Consider the following 16,342-nt stretch of genomic DNA (forward strand, 5'->3'; position numbering starts at 1 on the left):
CACAAAACGACTACGGTGACCTAGTTTACGTTCGACTGCTGTTGACTGCGTAATAAGTAGCTAAACTACACTATTCTGTCACCCATTTGGGTGCGATTGACCTTAACTTTTTCCCCTTATTATCGCTTAAGCAAAACTTGTCGAAAAACCCAACACGTTATCGTTTGCTTATTCACAATCTTTTGATGCATGAATGAGTTTTTATGACGTAAGCATCCGTAAGCTGTCAAGTTTGAAATGTTGTTGTTTTTGCGAAATCCCCAGCGATGCATAAAAAAAACAAAACAAAAAGAAAACGACAGTTTCGATGAATATTAGACTGATTAAAAAACCATATGTGCTTGTTATGTGAATGGATTGGCTATTTTAAATTAAATATTTCAATTCTCAAGCAAGCAAGTAAATCATAAATTGTTGCGATGGATTCAGCAACGGCGGTCGCACTATGAACTGTTCGAAATCCCGTTTGACAGATTGCAGGTTATAATCCGTACGCATAAACGCCGTGTGGGATGCAAGTGTTGCCAAGCAGTGCGAGAAGCTGTCAATTAAAACTACAGGCGTCACTTGCCACTGGCAGCACAGCCGACGGGGTAACGCGCTCATAAAACGAAGGTAAAAACGGCAGCTATGTGATTGTTCCGGAAAAAATAGTGCTCTTTTTTGGTGAATTGAACGCCGCTTGTAACGCCGCATCCGTCAGGCCAGTGTGGCCAGTGGGTTTGCTAAACGTTTTTTCCATCGGCAGTGGCAATTAGCGGGTACTGGACTAGCAGCACAGCGGAACCTTTGCTTGGCTGGGGGTCAGTGAGAACTATCCAATACAACTCGAGCACAGGAAAAGCCGAAACTGGAATACAGCTAGAAGATGTCGCTGTCCTACTCGCAACAGGTTGGTAGAGTACAGTAAATTGGTGGTTTAGCACTATTCCGGTCGCCCAATGGTACAATTTGTAATGTTTTCACAGCCACCACAGCAGCCGCCAAACCCCGGCGGAGGTCGGGGTGGCATGCCAAGCCCGATGAACCGCGGCCAAGGTCCACCACCGAGCCCGATGCACATCCAGAAGATACTCGATGAAAACGTGGGCCTGATACAGACGATACAAGACTACCAGCTGCTGGGCAAGATGAACGAAAGCATCAGCTTCCAGGTTGCTCTCCACCGGAACTTGGTCTACCTGGCAACCCTTGCCGATCCTCAGCAAAACATCGCGGCTCTACTACCGGTAAGTGAGTTAACGCCCGTAACGTCACACGCGGTAGCACGAACAACTCCAAACCTGCCGTAAAAGCAGTCGTCGTAACCTTATGGTTATGTTAAAGAAGTTTAGTTTGGCTCCTGGTTGCGCCGGTGTGATGGTTAAACTATCGTTAATACAAATACTACCGATATTATAGCCACCACATGTAATGCAGCATTCGATGCATGGACCTCAGCAGCAACAGCAACCCCCGCCTCCGGCAACACCGCACGACAACAACATGATGGGCCAGGCGCCAGGACAGCCGGGAATGCCAGGCTATCCGTCACCGGGTGCACCCCCTGGCGGGCAACCACAGCAACAGCAGCAAATGCAACAGCAACAGCAGATGCAGCACCAGCAACAGCAACAGCAGTCTCTCGCCAGTAACGGTGTTGTTTCGACGGTACCGTCAGGGATGCCCGGACAGCATGTTGGGCTCGGGCCGAATCAGAACGCCGGCATGCCATCGCAGGTGGGCCAGCAGGGAGGCCCAGTGCAACAGTCGCACGCAGGCATCGGTCCGGGTGTCGGACAAAGCCCCGGTGGTGGCCAGATGGGTAATGCGGGCGTAAATCAGCAGGGTGTTGTTGGTGGCTACCGAACCGGCGGCGGACCCATGCCACCCTCCTCGAACGCGCCCACTCAGCAGCAGCAGCAGCAGCAGCAGGTACACGGTAATCAGCAGAATGCCGGCCCCGGCGGTGCGATTCGCGCAGCAATGCCACCCGGAGCTCAACAGCAGCAACACCAGCAGCAGCAACAGCAGCAGCAACAACAACAACAGCAGCAGCAACAGCAGCAACAGCAACAACAACAACAACAACAGCAGCAGCCAGCGAGTCAACCATTGCCACCGCAAACATCCGGCTATCCGCAACGTGCGTCATACAACGTGCAGCACTCGCACTACCCGGGCTACCCTCCGCCCAACCAGTACGGGGCCCAGACCGGCTACACGCCATACGGCGGTCCACCGAGCCAAGTGCAGGGCTACGGGCCGCCCAATGCCGGCTCACCGCAAGGCTACGGGCACCACGGAGGCGTTCCGCCGGCCAGCGCAGGCTCGGCACCGGTGCAAGGGTCGCCGTACCCGGGAGCGGCCGGCCAGCAGCACCCAGGCCAGATGCAAGGAGGAGGTGCACAGCAGGTGGTCGGCTACCAGCAGGCGATGCCACCCGGTACACCAAACGCACAGCCACACGTTGGCTACGGTCCGCCGGGACAACCGCCGCAGGTGCAGTATCCGCCGCAGGGCGGCCCCGGTGCACCCCCACCGCCGCACGGATACCCGGGATACCCGACGAGTGCGGCTGCAGCTGGTTCCGTCGCCGGCGGTGGTCCCAACGGTCCCTACGGTCAGCCGGGTGGTCCAGCACCGCAGAACCAGGTCGGCGGTTATCCGGTCGCGAACAACCAATCCACCGGTTACGGCATGTCGCAGCAGCCCCACTACCCGACCGGGTACCCCGGCGCAGGACAGGCCGGTCCACACGGTGGCGGTCCACCGAATACGGCCAACGTCATTCCGACCAGCGTCGGTGCCGGTGCCAGCCAATCGGGTGCAGCCGGAGCAGGTGGACAACAGGGCGCGGCCTACCCGGGTCACCAGCAGCCAGGCGTACCAAACGCCACCGGCGCTGGTCCCGCCTCCGCCAGTATGCCACCTACAACCACGTCCGCCTACCCGACGGTGGCACCGGTGGGCGGTATTTCCGCCGGCGCCGGTTCCGTACCGCCGGGTGGCGCCGGATCATACAACTCCTCACCGACGGCGCAACAGCAGCAGCAGCACGGCCAACCGCCCGGCGCCGGCTACCAACAGCAGCAGCAAGCCGGGGCCAACGCTGCCGGTAACGTCGTTCCTCAGCAACAGCAGCAGCAGCAGCAGCAACCGGGTGGGCCGGGCGGACCGGGCGTTTACCCGCCGCATCCGCCGTACCATCAGCAGTCGGCCTACGCGCCACTCCCGGTTCCGCAGGGCCAGTACCCGCCCGCCCAGACCGGCTACCCGCAGTATCCACAACGACCTCCCAGCACGCAGATGCCGCCACCCGGACCGCAGGGCCCTCCCCCGCAAAGCAGCTACGGCTACGTGTACGGCCAGCCACCCCAGTAAAGCCCCCCCCCCCCCCCCCCCTCCCTCTCGATGCCGTTCTCGGCCAACTTTTCTTTCCCCACTGCCCTTTTAACTTATCCCATTCGCTTTCGTCTAATCTGCCCCAGCCAGACCAATTATGTGTACAGTCACTACAAATTTCATAACTCAACAAAATGATAACGAAAATGAATATATAACGAACGCGTAAATAGAGCATATGACACAAAACAACTAATCTAACACTTGATAATTGAATAAATTCTTTATTACTTCATTCCGTTGGTAGTGCGTACACATTTCCGGTGCGTGAGAAGATTAAACTAAGTTACAGCATTTGCTCGACCGGTTGTCGGTAGGTTGATTCCCGTTGCCGACAAAATGTCTGAACATCGGCGATCATCACACATTTGCACAAGCATCCAAAAAAAAAAAACAAACGTTCGCCTCTATGTCAACAAGTGTTTGTGTCCTCCCGCCGGATGAATAAGAGATTGGAAGGGAAAAGTGTACTAACGGTGGACAGCAATTGCATACACTATTTTTGTTAAGGAATTCGTACACATTTATTCATAGGTAATGTGAAATTGGTTTTATAACACGGTGTACGCATAAATACACAGGAACAGTATTGTTTTTTTTGTTTTTTAGTTTCAATTAAAAGTATTGTATATTCTCATGTTTTTTTTGTTTCGTCGATATACAAGATACCCGGAATCGTTGCGGGATAATCGACTAGAAGTTTGCAACAACTCTTTACATTACGGTATTCCCATTACTTGATTGAATTGTACCGTGTCTACCGTATTACCGTTGAATATAAAATGGTAAGCTTGTTGACACTGACACTGAGGCAAACATTTATGGCATGGAGATACGATTTAGCGGTTCTGGTGTTGCCCCCCCCGTTTCGTGTGCTACATACAGATTTGGTTATAAGTTGATGGTGCGAGAGAGCTTGCTAGCTCCCCCGCCGTCCACACGCACACCCTCCCCATCTGGACTAGAGAAGGGCACGGTGTTTCTAGCTTTGTTCTAATCAACCTGGAACTCGGTGGTCGCGTCCCTAAACGTTGGTCGGTGCGTCCATTGCGCACACGATCGTCTTCATGACGGCGGCGGCGGCCAGTGACGCGTAGTTCTGCCACTTGCGCGACGTGGTGCCGTCCTTGTAGTCGGCGATGCCCTTCACCAGGATGAAGCTGTCGCGGCAGTTGCCGACGATGCTGTCGAGCACCGAGTTCATCTCGACGTCGGTGGCGAGCAGGTTGTAGGCCTGGGCGTACTCGGTGCGGGCGCTATCGGAGCGCACCAGCTCGTGGCCGGAGCCGATGGGACCGGCGTGCAGGCGCGTGGTGGGCACCCCGTCCGTGCCGTCGTTGCCGTCCGGGTCGTCCGGCGACGGCGTGGCCACCGGGTGCGCCACCTCGATCACGTTCCGGTTGCCGATGTTCATGTACAGCTTGTCGGTGTTGGGCGCCGGGCGGGCAAAGTCGTGCTGGTGGTTGCTCTCCCCGTGGCCACCGCCGAGCTGCTGCAGACCTTCCTGCACGTACCGCACCCACGGCCGCTTGCCGTCGTCGTTGTGTGCGAGCGTGCGCGCGATCGCCTGCAGTCCATCGTCGAGCGGATAGTAGCGCTTCACCTCGCCCGGCCCACTGTAGACGTAGCAGTAGGGCTTCTGGGTGGTAGCGTCTGGCACCGGCGCCACCGCCGCCGCCGCTATCACCACGTCCCCCAGCCGCACGTGCCGCCGGTAGTCGGTGTAGTGTGGAATGCCGCCAGCCACGCCGACAATGAACACGTGGTCCACCTTCTGGAAGGTGCCCAGCAGGCGCGTCGTCGTGTTCCCCGCCGCCGTCATCGCCTCCCGCGTACTCCCGACCGACGGCAGCTTCGTACTGACGATCCGATGTGCCCCAATGTTGCCCAGCGTGTACACATTCGATTCGCCTGCGTGACGCAATTGGGAGAGAAAAGATAAATGGCCGCGAGTTATAATACGCTCACCCGGAAACTGCTCGGTTATTTAGAAACACATACACACACACACTTGGATAAACACATCAATGAAGGACAAAACAAGGAATGGACAAGAACATATTACAGGACCACGATTTAAACCCTTCCCTAGCTAATCCATCCACCAATGATAATAGAAATGTGTGTGTAGGGTGGTTGGGAGAAGGTGAATAGAAGCATACCAGCACCATCGGACCAACACCTTAAATCCTTTCAAAAAGCGCCTATTTAAACGACATTTCACTGTGCATCAGCTAGACTAATCTCTAATGGTAATGGAGAAATGTGAAAAGCATGATGTAAAGGAACTCGATTCAGCCCAGAGCAATATTCATATATTCGTTGACTGCTTCGGTCAAGTCACATCAAGTAAAATAAACGCTGAACGGCTGAACGAAAAGGACACCACTCGGGTCAACAGATGAAAGCTCGAGTATAAAATAAATTTCAAGCAGCGAAATAACACGAAAGCAAACAGGCGACGCTTACAATCAACCAGAGATCGTACAGGAAGTAAGTAAAACTGTAAAGATCCAAACTGACCGTTTACAACAGGGGTCGGCAAAGTCCAACCCGCCAACAAATTTCATCCGGCCCGTAATACAATTTTAGTACTACATACAAAAAACCCATCTCAAGTTTTGTTTTCTCAAAATGAAGATTAAAAGTGTTGAACGAGTTGCTCGATACCAGGTGACTTTCTCTTGTACTTTTTGTTAGACTTTTTTTTATCATATTTGTATTATTGATCGTTCCAAAACATTTCAAGCGTCGTGAGTCTCGTCCAAAATCCAACGACAATAACTCGTTTACTTTGCATCCAAAATAGCTACATTTAAAGAATACAATTGTCTTACCCATAACGAGCTAAAGGCTCGCAAATTTTAAAAGCTTATCGAAGCTGAGTTATTTTAGATACTCAGAGAGTAGGACGCCAGAAAAACTAAGATATTTGAAAATAATTTGGGTACAGGAATAATTTCAAGTACAACACGTAATGAGCAGTACAATAAATTAAAAATTTATATGTTGATCAAAATTCAACGATAAAATGTTAAATTTTATAAAAAAAATCCATTTTTATGTAACTTTATCATCTGATAAGCTGCTGAAAACTTGCTGTCAGCTTCCAAATCTTAGCTCCAACCAAGAAAATAATAAAAACATTCAACGTTCTTCTAGCGGAGTAAGGAACGGTTCCGTTAGATAACAAAGAAGAAATCACAAAGAAGACCACACAAATCGGAAATCACACTGCCTGTGATTTTGAGATGAAAATGTTAATTTCGTTGTTGTTGTTGTTGTTCGATTTATCTTATTCGATACGGTTCAAGTTCCTTTACAACATGCGTGTGGACTTTCAAGAAGATGATCAGATTTAAGGTCAGCATCAAACGGGAGTTGCTAAATAGACGCGCGCCGTGCGTGTCGTGCGTCGGACGGAACAACGTGTGACTATTGGCGATGGCGTGAGTGAGGATGTCTGTGGCACGAGTCAACGATGGAGATGGGGACGGCACAAAAGCAAACCCGACAACCGCTAACCGGTGGCCGCTCCTGGCGGCTTGTGACGGGCGGGGCCTTACCGAACCGATTTTTTCGCCGCCGCGTTCGCTCGGTCGAATCAGTACCTAGAGGCTTATCGGGACTAGTACCTGACACACGGGTAGTTACGGGGTGGAGGGTTTTTTTTTTAAAAATTAGAAAAGAAAAGAAATTAAAGTAATGAAGAGATGATGTTATGGAACTGTAGGTCGTCCCGGTTAGGAGTGGGTGGAGAGGGGGGAGAGATTAGGAAAGATTTGGCACATCCCGGGAGAAGAGGGGTCCATTCGCGAAGCCGTTCCTAAGACCACTGCTGCTGGTGGCGGAACTGAAACCGGAGCTCAAGCCTCACCTACGGTCGTGTACCGCACGAAGGTTTCCTTGTTCTCCAGCATCGCGTCGACCGCCAGCTTCTCGCAGTACTGCGCGGTAATGATGGCAATCGTGGGCTGCTTGTTGGAAGCGATCGTCGGCATCTGCTTGACGATTTTGATCGCCTGATCGTCATGGTGAATGCGCGTGTATGAGTTGTACTCCATCGATTTAATGAGCCCCCGTTCTTTTAGCACCAGCATGATGGCCATCACCTCCTCCTCCTCCCAGCCGTGGTCCCTAAAACGCGCGTGTTGGAATAGAAACAAACGTCATGCTGCGTGTAAATCAAACGTCGGGAGCAAGCCCCAAACTTACTTGGCTAGATCATCCGGCGTGATTGGGTTGGGGTAGGCCTGCTCGATCAGCTCCAGGATCTTTTCCGGCGTTAGCGGTACCACCTCGAACTGCTCATCCTCGAACGACACTACACGTGCGCGGTGGGCGAAAAAAGAAAGGGCAGGAAGAAACAAAAAAAAGTTCGCGTTAGCGTACATATGTCAGTGGATGTTAATTCTACGCATGTTAAAACGAAATTAAAGTGAGTCAGGCAAAACAAACGCTATACAAACGGAATCGACCTAACATAAATTGTTTCGGATGCGCGAGAAGGAATGTGCTTCGGGTGTCCTATCAAGGACACCTTCTCCGTCACGGCACGAGCCCGCTACAACTTTATACACAATGGTTAGCATCATCGCTTTTGCAAACATTCAAATGGTCTTTTTATTTCGTCATCTGCGCCCCATGTCGAATACGGTGTGTTAGTGTTGCGAAGCGGAACGAACAATACTTTTTTTCTCACAGTTTGCATCACAAGATGTCGAGGCGCAAGCGAATAAAAGTAAAAAAAAAAAACAAACAAACAAAAGCTAAAACAAAAAACAAAGTCGAACACAAGAAAACAGAACCATTCTGATTTACACATTCGTGTCCGTTCCATACTAACGGCAGCTTCCACATGCAGTTTATGGTCTACCACCTCTTGACACCGATCAAATAAAAAGACCTGTACGCTCAATGGTAACCATAAGGCACGCAACACAAATCGGTGAGTTTGGTAAAAATTAGCGAAACAAACAAACATCTCGGAAACAAGACTTAACTCGGACGCGACTAATACGAAAAACAATACGAGCAGACGAACATAAAACAAACACAAAATCGCAAAACGACGGCGGCGGCGGCGACATCGCAGGACGGGGTTCATTTGTCTTTTTTAAGTGTTAGCGGGTTAAACAGCCGGGGTTACGGCGTGGCCTTGATAAGCTCGCGATTGTACATATCGACCCAGAGGCGTTTCATTAGTGCTTCGCCGCTAACGACCACGCTACCTTCACCGTCCTCGTCCCGCTCCGTGTGCTGCTGTTTGATAGGGGTAACGTGAATGCTGCCACCACCGACTCCAACCTGCCCATTATGAATACCATCACCACCACCACCACCACCACCAGGGTGAGTTTTATGATCGCCACCGTCGTTACTGTTCGGAGCGCGTTTATGACAGTTGCCGTAGCAAATAATCACATGCCCGGGTCGTGCTAAAAGGCGGCGTTGGGTGACACATATACGCAAGAAGAGAAAAAGGCAATAGAAAGGATCATATTCGATGCTCGTTGAAGAGAAGGATGGGAGTCAGTCGTGATAAAACAAAATCGCTCCCGTCTACAGCTTTGGCTTCCAAGCCCCAGCCCGCGGCACTGTAAGGTAGATGTAATAAAGAGGGTAAAACGGGGATCAGGAAACGGGAACTTACACGGTCGCGACGGAGGCGCTGACGTTTGCTCCAGTATTCGCAGCTCGATCTCGACGGCCTGTATCTCGTTGTAGCCCTTCTGCAGCAGCTTCATGATCTTCTTGATGAACCCTACGTAGTCTGTGGAGAATGACGAATGTTGATGTTGATTGGTTGCCGAGAACGAGAAAATGCCCTTTTGAGGCGTGTGCTCACCTCGGGGGAACTCCTTCGGGCTGACCAGCTCGCGGAAAAAGTCCTGCGCCACCTGCGCCTGCACGTCGTCGGAGGTAAGCCACGGCCGGAACCAGAACTTGATACGGCGCGATTCCTGCGAGTGCTGCCCGGTGTTGGCGCTGACGAGAAACACGCGAAACTCCAGACTTAGCTGGGCGGGATCGCGCTGGCGGCTGGACGGCTCTAGCGGAAGCGAGTGGAAGCAAACGGAATAGTAAGAGAAAACCCGCCGTAGAAGGCCGTTTATTTTTTTGTTGTTGTTCGGGACGCTCACCTTCGGTGGTTTTGTTGATGATGATGCCCCTGTGGTCACCGCCGGCAACGTGTGTCCGCTCGCCGACCGCTTCGATGAGCTTCCGCTCGACCAGCAGCACGGTGGAGGTGTTCGTCTTGCCGAGCGGTGTCATCACGACTTGCTCCTCGTCCGGTATCCGCGATGGAACTGTCGCACCGTGCCCGTTTGGTGCCACCGAGTTGTTGTTTGTGACGCCGCCTCCACCACCATCGTCATCCTGCGTGATTCGACCCGGAGGCTTCTCCGGTTTGGGTGGTGGAGGTGGCGGTGGAGCACCCGGGGCTCGTATAACCTTAGGGGACAGCATGGTGACGCGTGTGCTGGTTCTCAATACTTTCTTTTCTACAGTCTCAACCTCCCCCCCGTCCCGGCTTTATCTATATCGGGTATCTGTTTCCTTACAGCAACACTAAAAAGAAACAAAAAAACATTGAGAAATCATTAAAGATCCACGCCAAACCGAAACCGCCAAACACATCTTGCCGAAGTTCAACGAAACGAAACTCCAACAACTCCTCAGCCATCTGTCCTATATAAAGTTCTAGGCATAGTCTAGCAACTTCTCGGGGAGCTCGCTCGAGCACGTTATTTATCTGTCCTAGTCACGCACGACTCCAAACCCCCTCCTCCCGACTTGGGCGGACGTCGTCCTCACTTCCAAAATGGGGACCGAAAGTAGCGTTTGGTAAGCAAAGGGTACAAAATACGGGCAGTCAAGGACATCGTGCAACTTCTCCTCCATTAAACCAGTCGCGGCTATCCGTTGCAGTGCTACGCAAAAGCCTGGAACTCCCATTAGGCACCGCAATAGACGTTTGGAAAAGGGAGGTTGAGCAGATTGCGTTTGTTTATTTTCGCTGTTTGGGGTTCGCAACGACGGAGGTTTGTTGAAGAGGGGGGCGGAAGCGCTGCTCCCTGGGAGTCATACACTGTGTCCAGTTGCTTTAAGACCGTTTGAACTCTGCACGTTTGTTACAAAACCCATGTATTGTTAGTTTATTTTCATTCCGGTGTTATGGTACATTATAGAATCGTAGAAGACATTCAAGAAGGCAGAAGATTTAAGCTTGATAGGGACAAGTATAAGACCAGCCGGACAGAGCAGCAGATGACCGGATTCAAAAGATAATTTGTGTCAATAAAATAAAGTCGTACTTAACTATCCGAAGTTTCATAACGTTTGCCTAGAACTTGCAAAGTCCTATGGAAAAAAATAAAGCAAGAGTAACGGATGAACGTCAGGCCTTCCATAAAGATGGTGAAACTGGTTAAAAAATTAAAAAATTGATATAACTAAACTGGGGAGCCATGTAAATCATCTTGGCTAATCAAAGACGTTACATCGAAAAATATTATCGTATTATCTATTGATTGTCTGGGCTTGAATTATGCTTAAATTCTGACTAAAAATTACCTCATCGGTTTACGAAAACGGCAAGTCTCACAATATGTGAGTTTGAAGAGTCGATTTCAACATGAAGTGAAACCATTTAACAATCTTTCGTAGTTCAGTTCATTGGAAGCATGCCAAATCAAACTTTCCAAGGTATATAAAGGAATGGAATCTATAACAAACGATACATATTGTCTTAAAGACATAAGTGTTATGAACTAAAAAAAATGAATTGAAGAACAATTTTGCCAGTTTTTGTTTTAATCGTGGTTGTCTTATAGAACCTGACCGTAGTGTAGTTCTACGCTGGGTAAACGGACTGCCTTCCATTGGTGGAAAATCGATACAAGCCATAAAGTGGACCAACAACCGACGTCGAAGCAACGATGGAGTTTGGTATGGCGGGAACATTGTTGGTGAAGATCTGCAATTTGTCTACATCGTCCCACTCCGCTGTGACCCTAATTTTCCCCCAAAGCAATCGCTAAAGCGGCATATCCAACCAGCGAGTTGATGGTGCTGCTTTAAGTGCTGAGTTGAGCGGGTGCCGTTAGCAACTTGTTTGACATTTGAGATTGCTGCCCTTTTTCGCCGCAATCGATGATATTTTCGAAACGATTCGACCGCGAAGACGGACGCCCAACAGGCGTGGCGGACGCTCCCGTTTTATTGCTCTTATCACATGTAATACGATAGCGTGTCCGGTTCTGGAATTGACACGTTGTACCATACTGTGACGTGACTACATCATGCCACCCTTCCTTTGGGAGGGAAATAGGCACGGGTTGACGCGCGTCATGCTGATGAGCATCAAGCGGTCGGATGACTCATCGGTATCTGCTGGGAATACCCCGCACTATAACTGTCTATTGCTCAGCGGAGCGGTTACTTGATCGATCATTCATTCAGCATAGGCCTAGGACAGGAAAGGAAAACACATTAATACCAAAGACAACGACATGCCTGACACTTGCGTCACCACCATCGCGTCAGTCTTCCCGCTTTGTGAAGCGAAGTTTAATTGAGTGAAACGCGTTTCAGCGGAAGCGAAATCTCACAAAAAGCGAGATTGAGTGACTTTGGAAACCTTTTTTGTTTAATCAACACAAAACAGAAAACAAAACTGTAAACCAAACAAAGAGCCTGGTTTGGGGGTGCCGAAGAATAGGTAAAGACATTTCTACACACACAAAAATTGAAATGGAATAAATTACTGCAAAAATCTAACACCCGGGCACCCAAACACGCAACCGACCGGAGCAGGGATTTGATGCAGGTTGTTGCGTTGGGTTCGCTCGTTTGGATTTTTTTATTGGAGATGAAAATAACCCTCCGTCATTAAGTTGCTGGCGCGCGCCATACGGTGCTTTTCCGGCGTGACGCAATCTATTCAATTCCACCACCCATCCCGTCGGAGTCCGTGAGAACGCGAAACCGCACTAGGAGGCGAAGCGGGGCAAGATGCACGGGCTGGGTAAAATGCACCGGTATCTAACAGGCTGAATTATGCAACGCAAAAATATCTGAAGCAACCGAATATACGTGTACAAGTGAAATTCATTCACTCAATAACACCAACAAAGAAATACGAATCAAACAAACTCAAACCGAAACGGAACGATACGGAAAAGAATTTAATATAATATAGTTGTATTCAGGTTTTCTTTTAAGATGCTTATGGGACAGCAAGCACCGGCGACGTGCTTGAGGATAAAATACTCTTATAAAACTCAAGATTGTACATATTCTGCTCTCATGACTCACAAATGATTACTTTGAATTTATAATAAATTATATGATGAGGATTCATTGTGTGAGAATGGGCAAACCTCTTTTCGGTTTATAGATTCGGAAAAAAAATGTAAAACTTGGTTAAGAGAGCTAGTTGAATAATTATGAAAGCGATGCGTTCTGCTCGAAAAATCGAGCCATATTGCGCTGCAATTTGCGTTTGTGGATAGAAAAGATTGATCTTGAAAATATTGCTGTTAGCAACGTTTGATTTGTTATTCTGTTTGATGATAGAAAATATGTCAGAGAACCGAAATAGTTTTCGCCTAAGGGATGCATATTGCCTCGCATTACTGTAGATGATTCAACCAAAGAACGATGACGAAGCGAGCAGACCTAACCGACAAAAACAAGTTAAATCTCCACTCCAAGGTCCCGCAAACCGCAGTGCATCTATACACCTCTCACCATCCCCCCCATCGTGCGCATTGCGACCGATTACGCCGAACAGAGGGCAGACAATTGAATCATGGAATTAAGCATCATTATCCGATATTGAAGTGAGCTGCCGAATGGTAACCTCCACTCCGTTCACCTGTTCGCCATGATTCGCGAGGTGGGGCGGGTGGGTGCTTGGCGGGAAATGGATGCTGGCAGTACAAACTGGCAGTTATTCCTATTTCCGCACGCGAGTTCAAGTCTGCGATATAAAACTGGACGGCCGCCAACAAATGTCCTTCTTATCTCGTTGAGGGCCTCGAGCCATCGACCATCGCTAGAAAAAAAACAGCAGCTCACACCGACTGGAGGGAGGTTTGTTTCCATCGATGACATCACCGTCCTCTCAGTTTGCCTTTCCGGCGAGCTCCACGGGGCACGGTGTTTTGGTGAATGTAATTTAGACCATCCAACCGGTATGTAATAGTCGTGGCAGGAGCTGGAGGGGAAGGTTAGCGCAATGGTTGCGTTCTATCGCGTTCTATGATGGCCAATCAAAGCAGGGAGTGTATCTGAGCTTCGATTTGAATATGCAATGAGCAAGCTGGCCTTGCCACGGGCCCGCGATTCCCAGTTTAATTTATGCCTCGTGCAACAGACGTTGGGTTCGTGGCCGTGTGGGTGCGTGTTTGTATTTTCGAGGCTCGCAGTACCTTCGGAGACCCAGCAGCTCCAACGATCTGTGCAACCGTGGCGATATGTAGCACTGGCATCAGTTTGCACCATCCAGGAGGACTGGTTCGTGCAACCAATAGCAGGGCCCTCGCACAAGGTTTCACTAGCAATTAACCTCATTCAAAAGCTGTCCATCCGGAATGGTATACAAAGCTCAACTGTTGTTGCTTGTAGGTATTTGTCTGGGTGATCATCTGCTTATGTTAATGCCTTGCTCTTGTTCCATACATTCTATCACCAAGGGGTCTACTTTTTAACCTTTGACAGAAACATTCTTTAACACAAGCACCTTTAAGTAGCAAAAGGAAATGATCAAACGGTTCAATTCGTAAGCAATTTGCTTCAAAAGCTCAAAGGCGTTTATCGGAAGCTGTAATGGACAAAATGTAAAGGGCTAAACAATGTAAATGAGGTCTGTTTGTGCGTCGCGTTGATTGATGATTCCATCCGGAATGTTTGCCACGATAGCAGATTTGATTGGTTGAGCTGGACCTCCACTGTGACCTCTCGGGGTTGATAGATAGGTTCGGCCGCGCGGAAGAAGATCACCGTTGCACATCCTCCTGGATGGCGGGTTGTCTTTTGAATGAGCCCATAGCCGAATGGAGTTCCGAAAGGGAGTTTCACCATCGCTCATTGCATAGCACCCCGTGGTAAAGAAGACCGAACAACGCACGTTTCCTGTCTGCCCTTTTTATCGCACTTTACGTGCTTCCCCTGGGGCCTATTTCTTCCATTTCCCTCGTCTCACTTTCTCTCCCTCTAGTCTCTTATCACCCGATGCGGGCCGAATCTGCAGAGTCGGCACTTATCAGCGGAACGCGAACGAAAAAAAACACACCAAAAAGAAAGACATTAAAAGAAACACATACATACCGCCGCGGTGGGATATGATGTTCGTTGCGGGAGAGATAGCGGTTCGAAAGTGCATTTGAAGGGGACCATTTCCACCCAGCAGGCAAAGTAATGGGCGCCCATGGAAGTTTGCTATATATTTCCTTTTTTCCGGGCGGTGCGGCCACCGCAGTGATAGGGTGTGCGTTATCGCACACACTGCTGGGGGGTGCGTAGAAATTCAAATGAAATTCAAAACTAAAACCACCCCAAGCCACACCAAGTAAGCCCGGATTACGATCGAACCATAGAGGCGCACATTGGGAGCCTACATGGCCGCTGCAATTTAAAACAAAACAAAAAACAAATAAAATCGAGGAGTACATGAAAAACATCATTCAAAAGCAGTGTTTGGGCAGAAGGGAAAAAAAATAAACTGGAGGTAATTTATCTAAAAATAAATCCATCGAGCCGACCGGGATTGTGTTTGCCGACCATCGGAAACGCGTGCGGTTGGACATTCCCCCTTGTTTTCCTCCGCAACCCCAGCCTGAAGAACCATTAAACAACGGCGGCCCTAAATGCACTCTCGCTTTTCACACACATACTACATACACGCACACGGTCGACGCAAATGCGCGCGTTGCTTGTGCATCTGCGCCTGGAAAAGCGAGGGGATCGGATTGCACCGCACACACCAAACGACACGCACGCACACACGCTTTTCCGGGGGTTGAGTGAAGAAAAACTGGCGTACCCAATAAAAGAACACAATCTTCGTCGTAGGAGAAATTCGGTTCCTTAACCAACCATGGTTGACAATTTACCGCTAGCTAATTTGCGCTGGGCCAATTCTATCCACTTGCACAAACCGGAACAATAGAAACTAACACATCACTCAGGCGAGGGCACAGCCGACACGCTGTGTACTATTTTAAATGTCCGCACTATGAACCTACGAAGGACACGTTCACCATTGAACACTTCAACGTCAAGCGGCAACCTACCCGGACTCAAAATGGACTGCGAAGCCGCGGGTGAACGGATTCGGATTTGTTTGTTTACGAAACGCGATCTCGCGGGGTTTATTCTCCGGCGCCGCAAGATGCCTGTTCTGCTTTTGTTGCCGCTGCCGTTGCTGCTGCTGCTGCCTCTGCTGCTTGCCAACTCTCTTTGTCACGCGCCTTACAACTGACCGAACGTATACGGTGACCGCACTCGACTGACAGCAGCTTACCGAGGCGACGGTGCTTCAACAGCAGTGCCGCGTATACAAACGTTAGGCCCGTTCCCCTTCTTACTCTCGCCGGTGTGCTATTTCATTCTGTTATCATCGTGTGTACGGCACCATTCGCCGACCCGCACCTCTTACTCGCTGGCGGTGAGTAATGTTTACCAGGAGGTTGAACGCGAGCACGATGCGGGCAGTGGTTTACAGTCGAGCCTGCATCACTGTGGCATCCACTGGACGTGGTTTTTATTTTCAGCTAATCAGGGACACACGCGAGATCTTGCTCCGATGGCTGCTGTTGATGGCTGTCCTTTGCGTACGTTTTCCGTGATGCTCGGTGTTCCATTGCTATTCTTTGCGAACTACACCAAACTGTAATATTTCTGATTGCGACGCCCGTTTTTGAAATCGATAGCATTGAAAATGTTTTAA

The 16,342-nt window shown here is 49.8% G+C and overlaps 2 protein-coding genes across 2 annotated transcripts; one reads left to right on the forward strand and one right to left on the reverse strand.

Moving 5' to 3' along the window:
- Positions 1-597: 597 nt before the first annotated feature.
- On the forward strand, positions 598-3,374 carry LOC131291369 (trithorax group protein osa-like). Its single transcript, XM_058320568.1, has 4 exons — positions 598-901; positions 969-1,229; positions 1,402-1,921; positions 1,979-3,374. The coding sequence occupies exons 1-4, from the start codon at positions 869-871 to the stop codon at positions 3,361-3,363; spliced, it is 2,199 nt and encodes a 732-aa protein (XP_058176551.1). The 5' UTR covers positions 598-868; the 3' UTR covers positions 3,364-3,374.
- Positions 3,375-4,408: 1,034 nt separating this feature from the next.
- LOC131291370 (uncharacterized) lies at positions 4,409-15,808 on the reverse strand. The gene is made up of 9 exons (XM_058320569.1): positions 15,687-15,808; positions 9,528-9,957; positions 9,233-9,436; positions 9,038-9,157; positions 8,616-8,822; positions 7,600-7,708; positions 7,262-7,521; positions 6,951-7,019; positions 4,409-5,295 (listed from the first exon to the last, which is right to left on the reverse strand). The coding sequence occupies exons 2-9, from the start codon at positions 9,853-9,855 to the stop codon at positions 4,409-4,411; spliced, it is 2,184 nt and encodes a 727-aa protein (XP_058176552.1). The 5' UTR covers positions 9,856-9,957; positions 15,687-15,808.
- Positions 15,809-16,342: the final 534 nt, after the last annotated feature.

The sequence above is a fragment of the Anopheles ziemanni genome, chromosome X (genome assembly GCF_943734765.1).
Source record: "Anopheles ziemanni chromosome X, idAnoZiCoDA_A2_x.2, whole genome shotgun sequence".
Taxonomy (NCBI): domain Eukaryota; kingdom Metazoa; phylum Arthropoda; class Insecta; order Diptera; family Culicidae; genus Anopheles; species Anopheles ziemanni.

Bases quoted from the DNA above. Each gene is read 5' to 3' on its own strand.
- LOC131291370 (XM_058320569.1), bottom strand. From the start codon at position 9,855: ATGCTGTCCCCTAAGGTTATACGAGCCCCGGGTGCTCCACCGCCACCT. The intron at 9,437-9,527 runs GTGAGCGTCCCG...CGCTTCCGCTAG, and splicing joins CATCAACAAAACCACCGAAG to AGCCGTCCAGCCGCCAGCGC. The intron at 8,823-9,037 runs GTAAGTTCCCGT...GCCGCCTTTTAG, and splicing joins AGCGCCTCCGTCGCGACCGT to CACGACCCGGGCATGTGATT.
- LOC131291369 (XM_058320568.1), top strand. From the start codon at position 869: ATGTCGCTGTCCTACTCGCAACAGGTTGGTAGA. The intron at 902-968 runs GTACAGTAAATT...ATGTTTTCACAG, and splicing joins ACTCGCAACAGGTTGGTAGA to CCACCACAGCAGCCGCCAAA. The intron at 1,922-1,978 runs GTAATCAGCAGA...TGCCACCCGGAG, and splicing joins GCAGCAGCAGCAGGTACACG to CTCAACAGCAGCAACACCAG.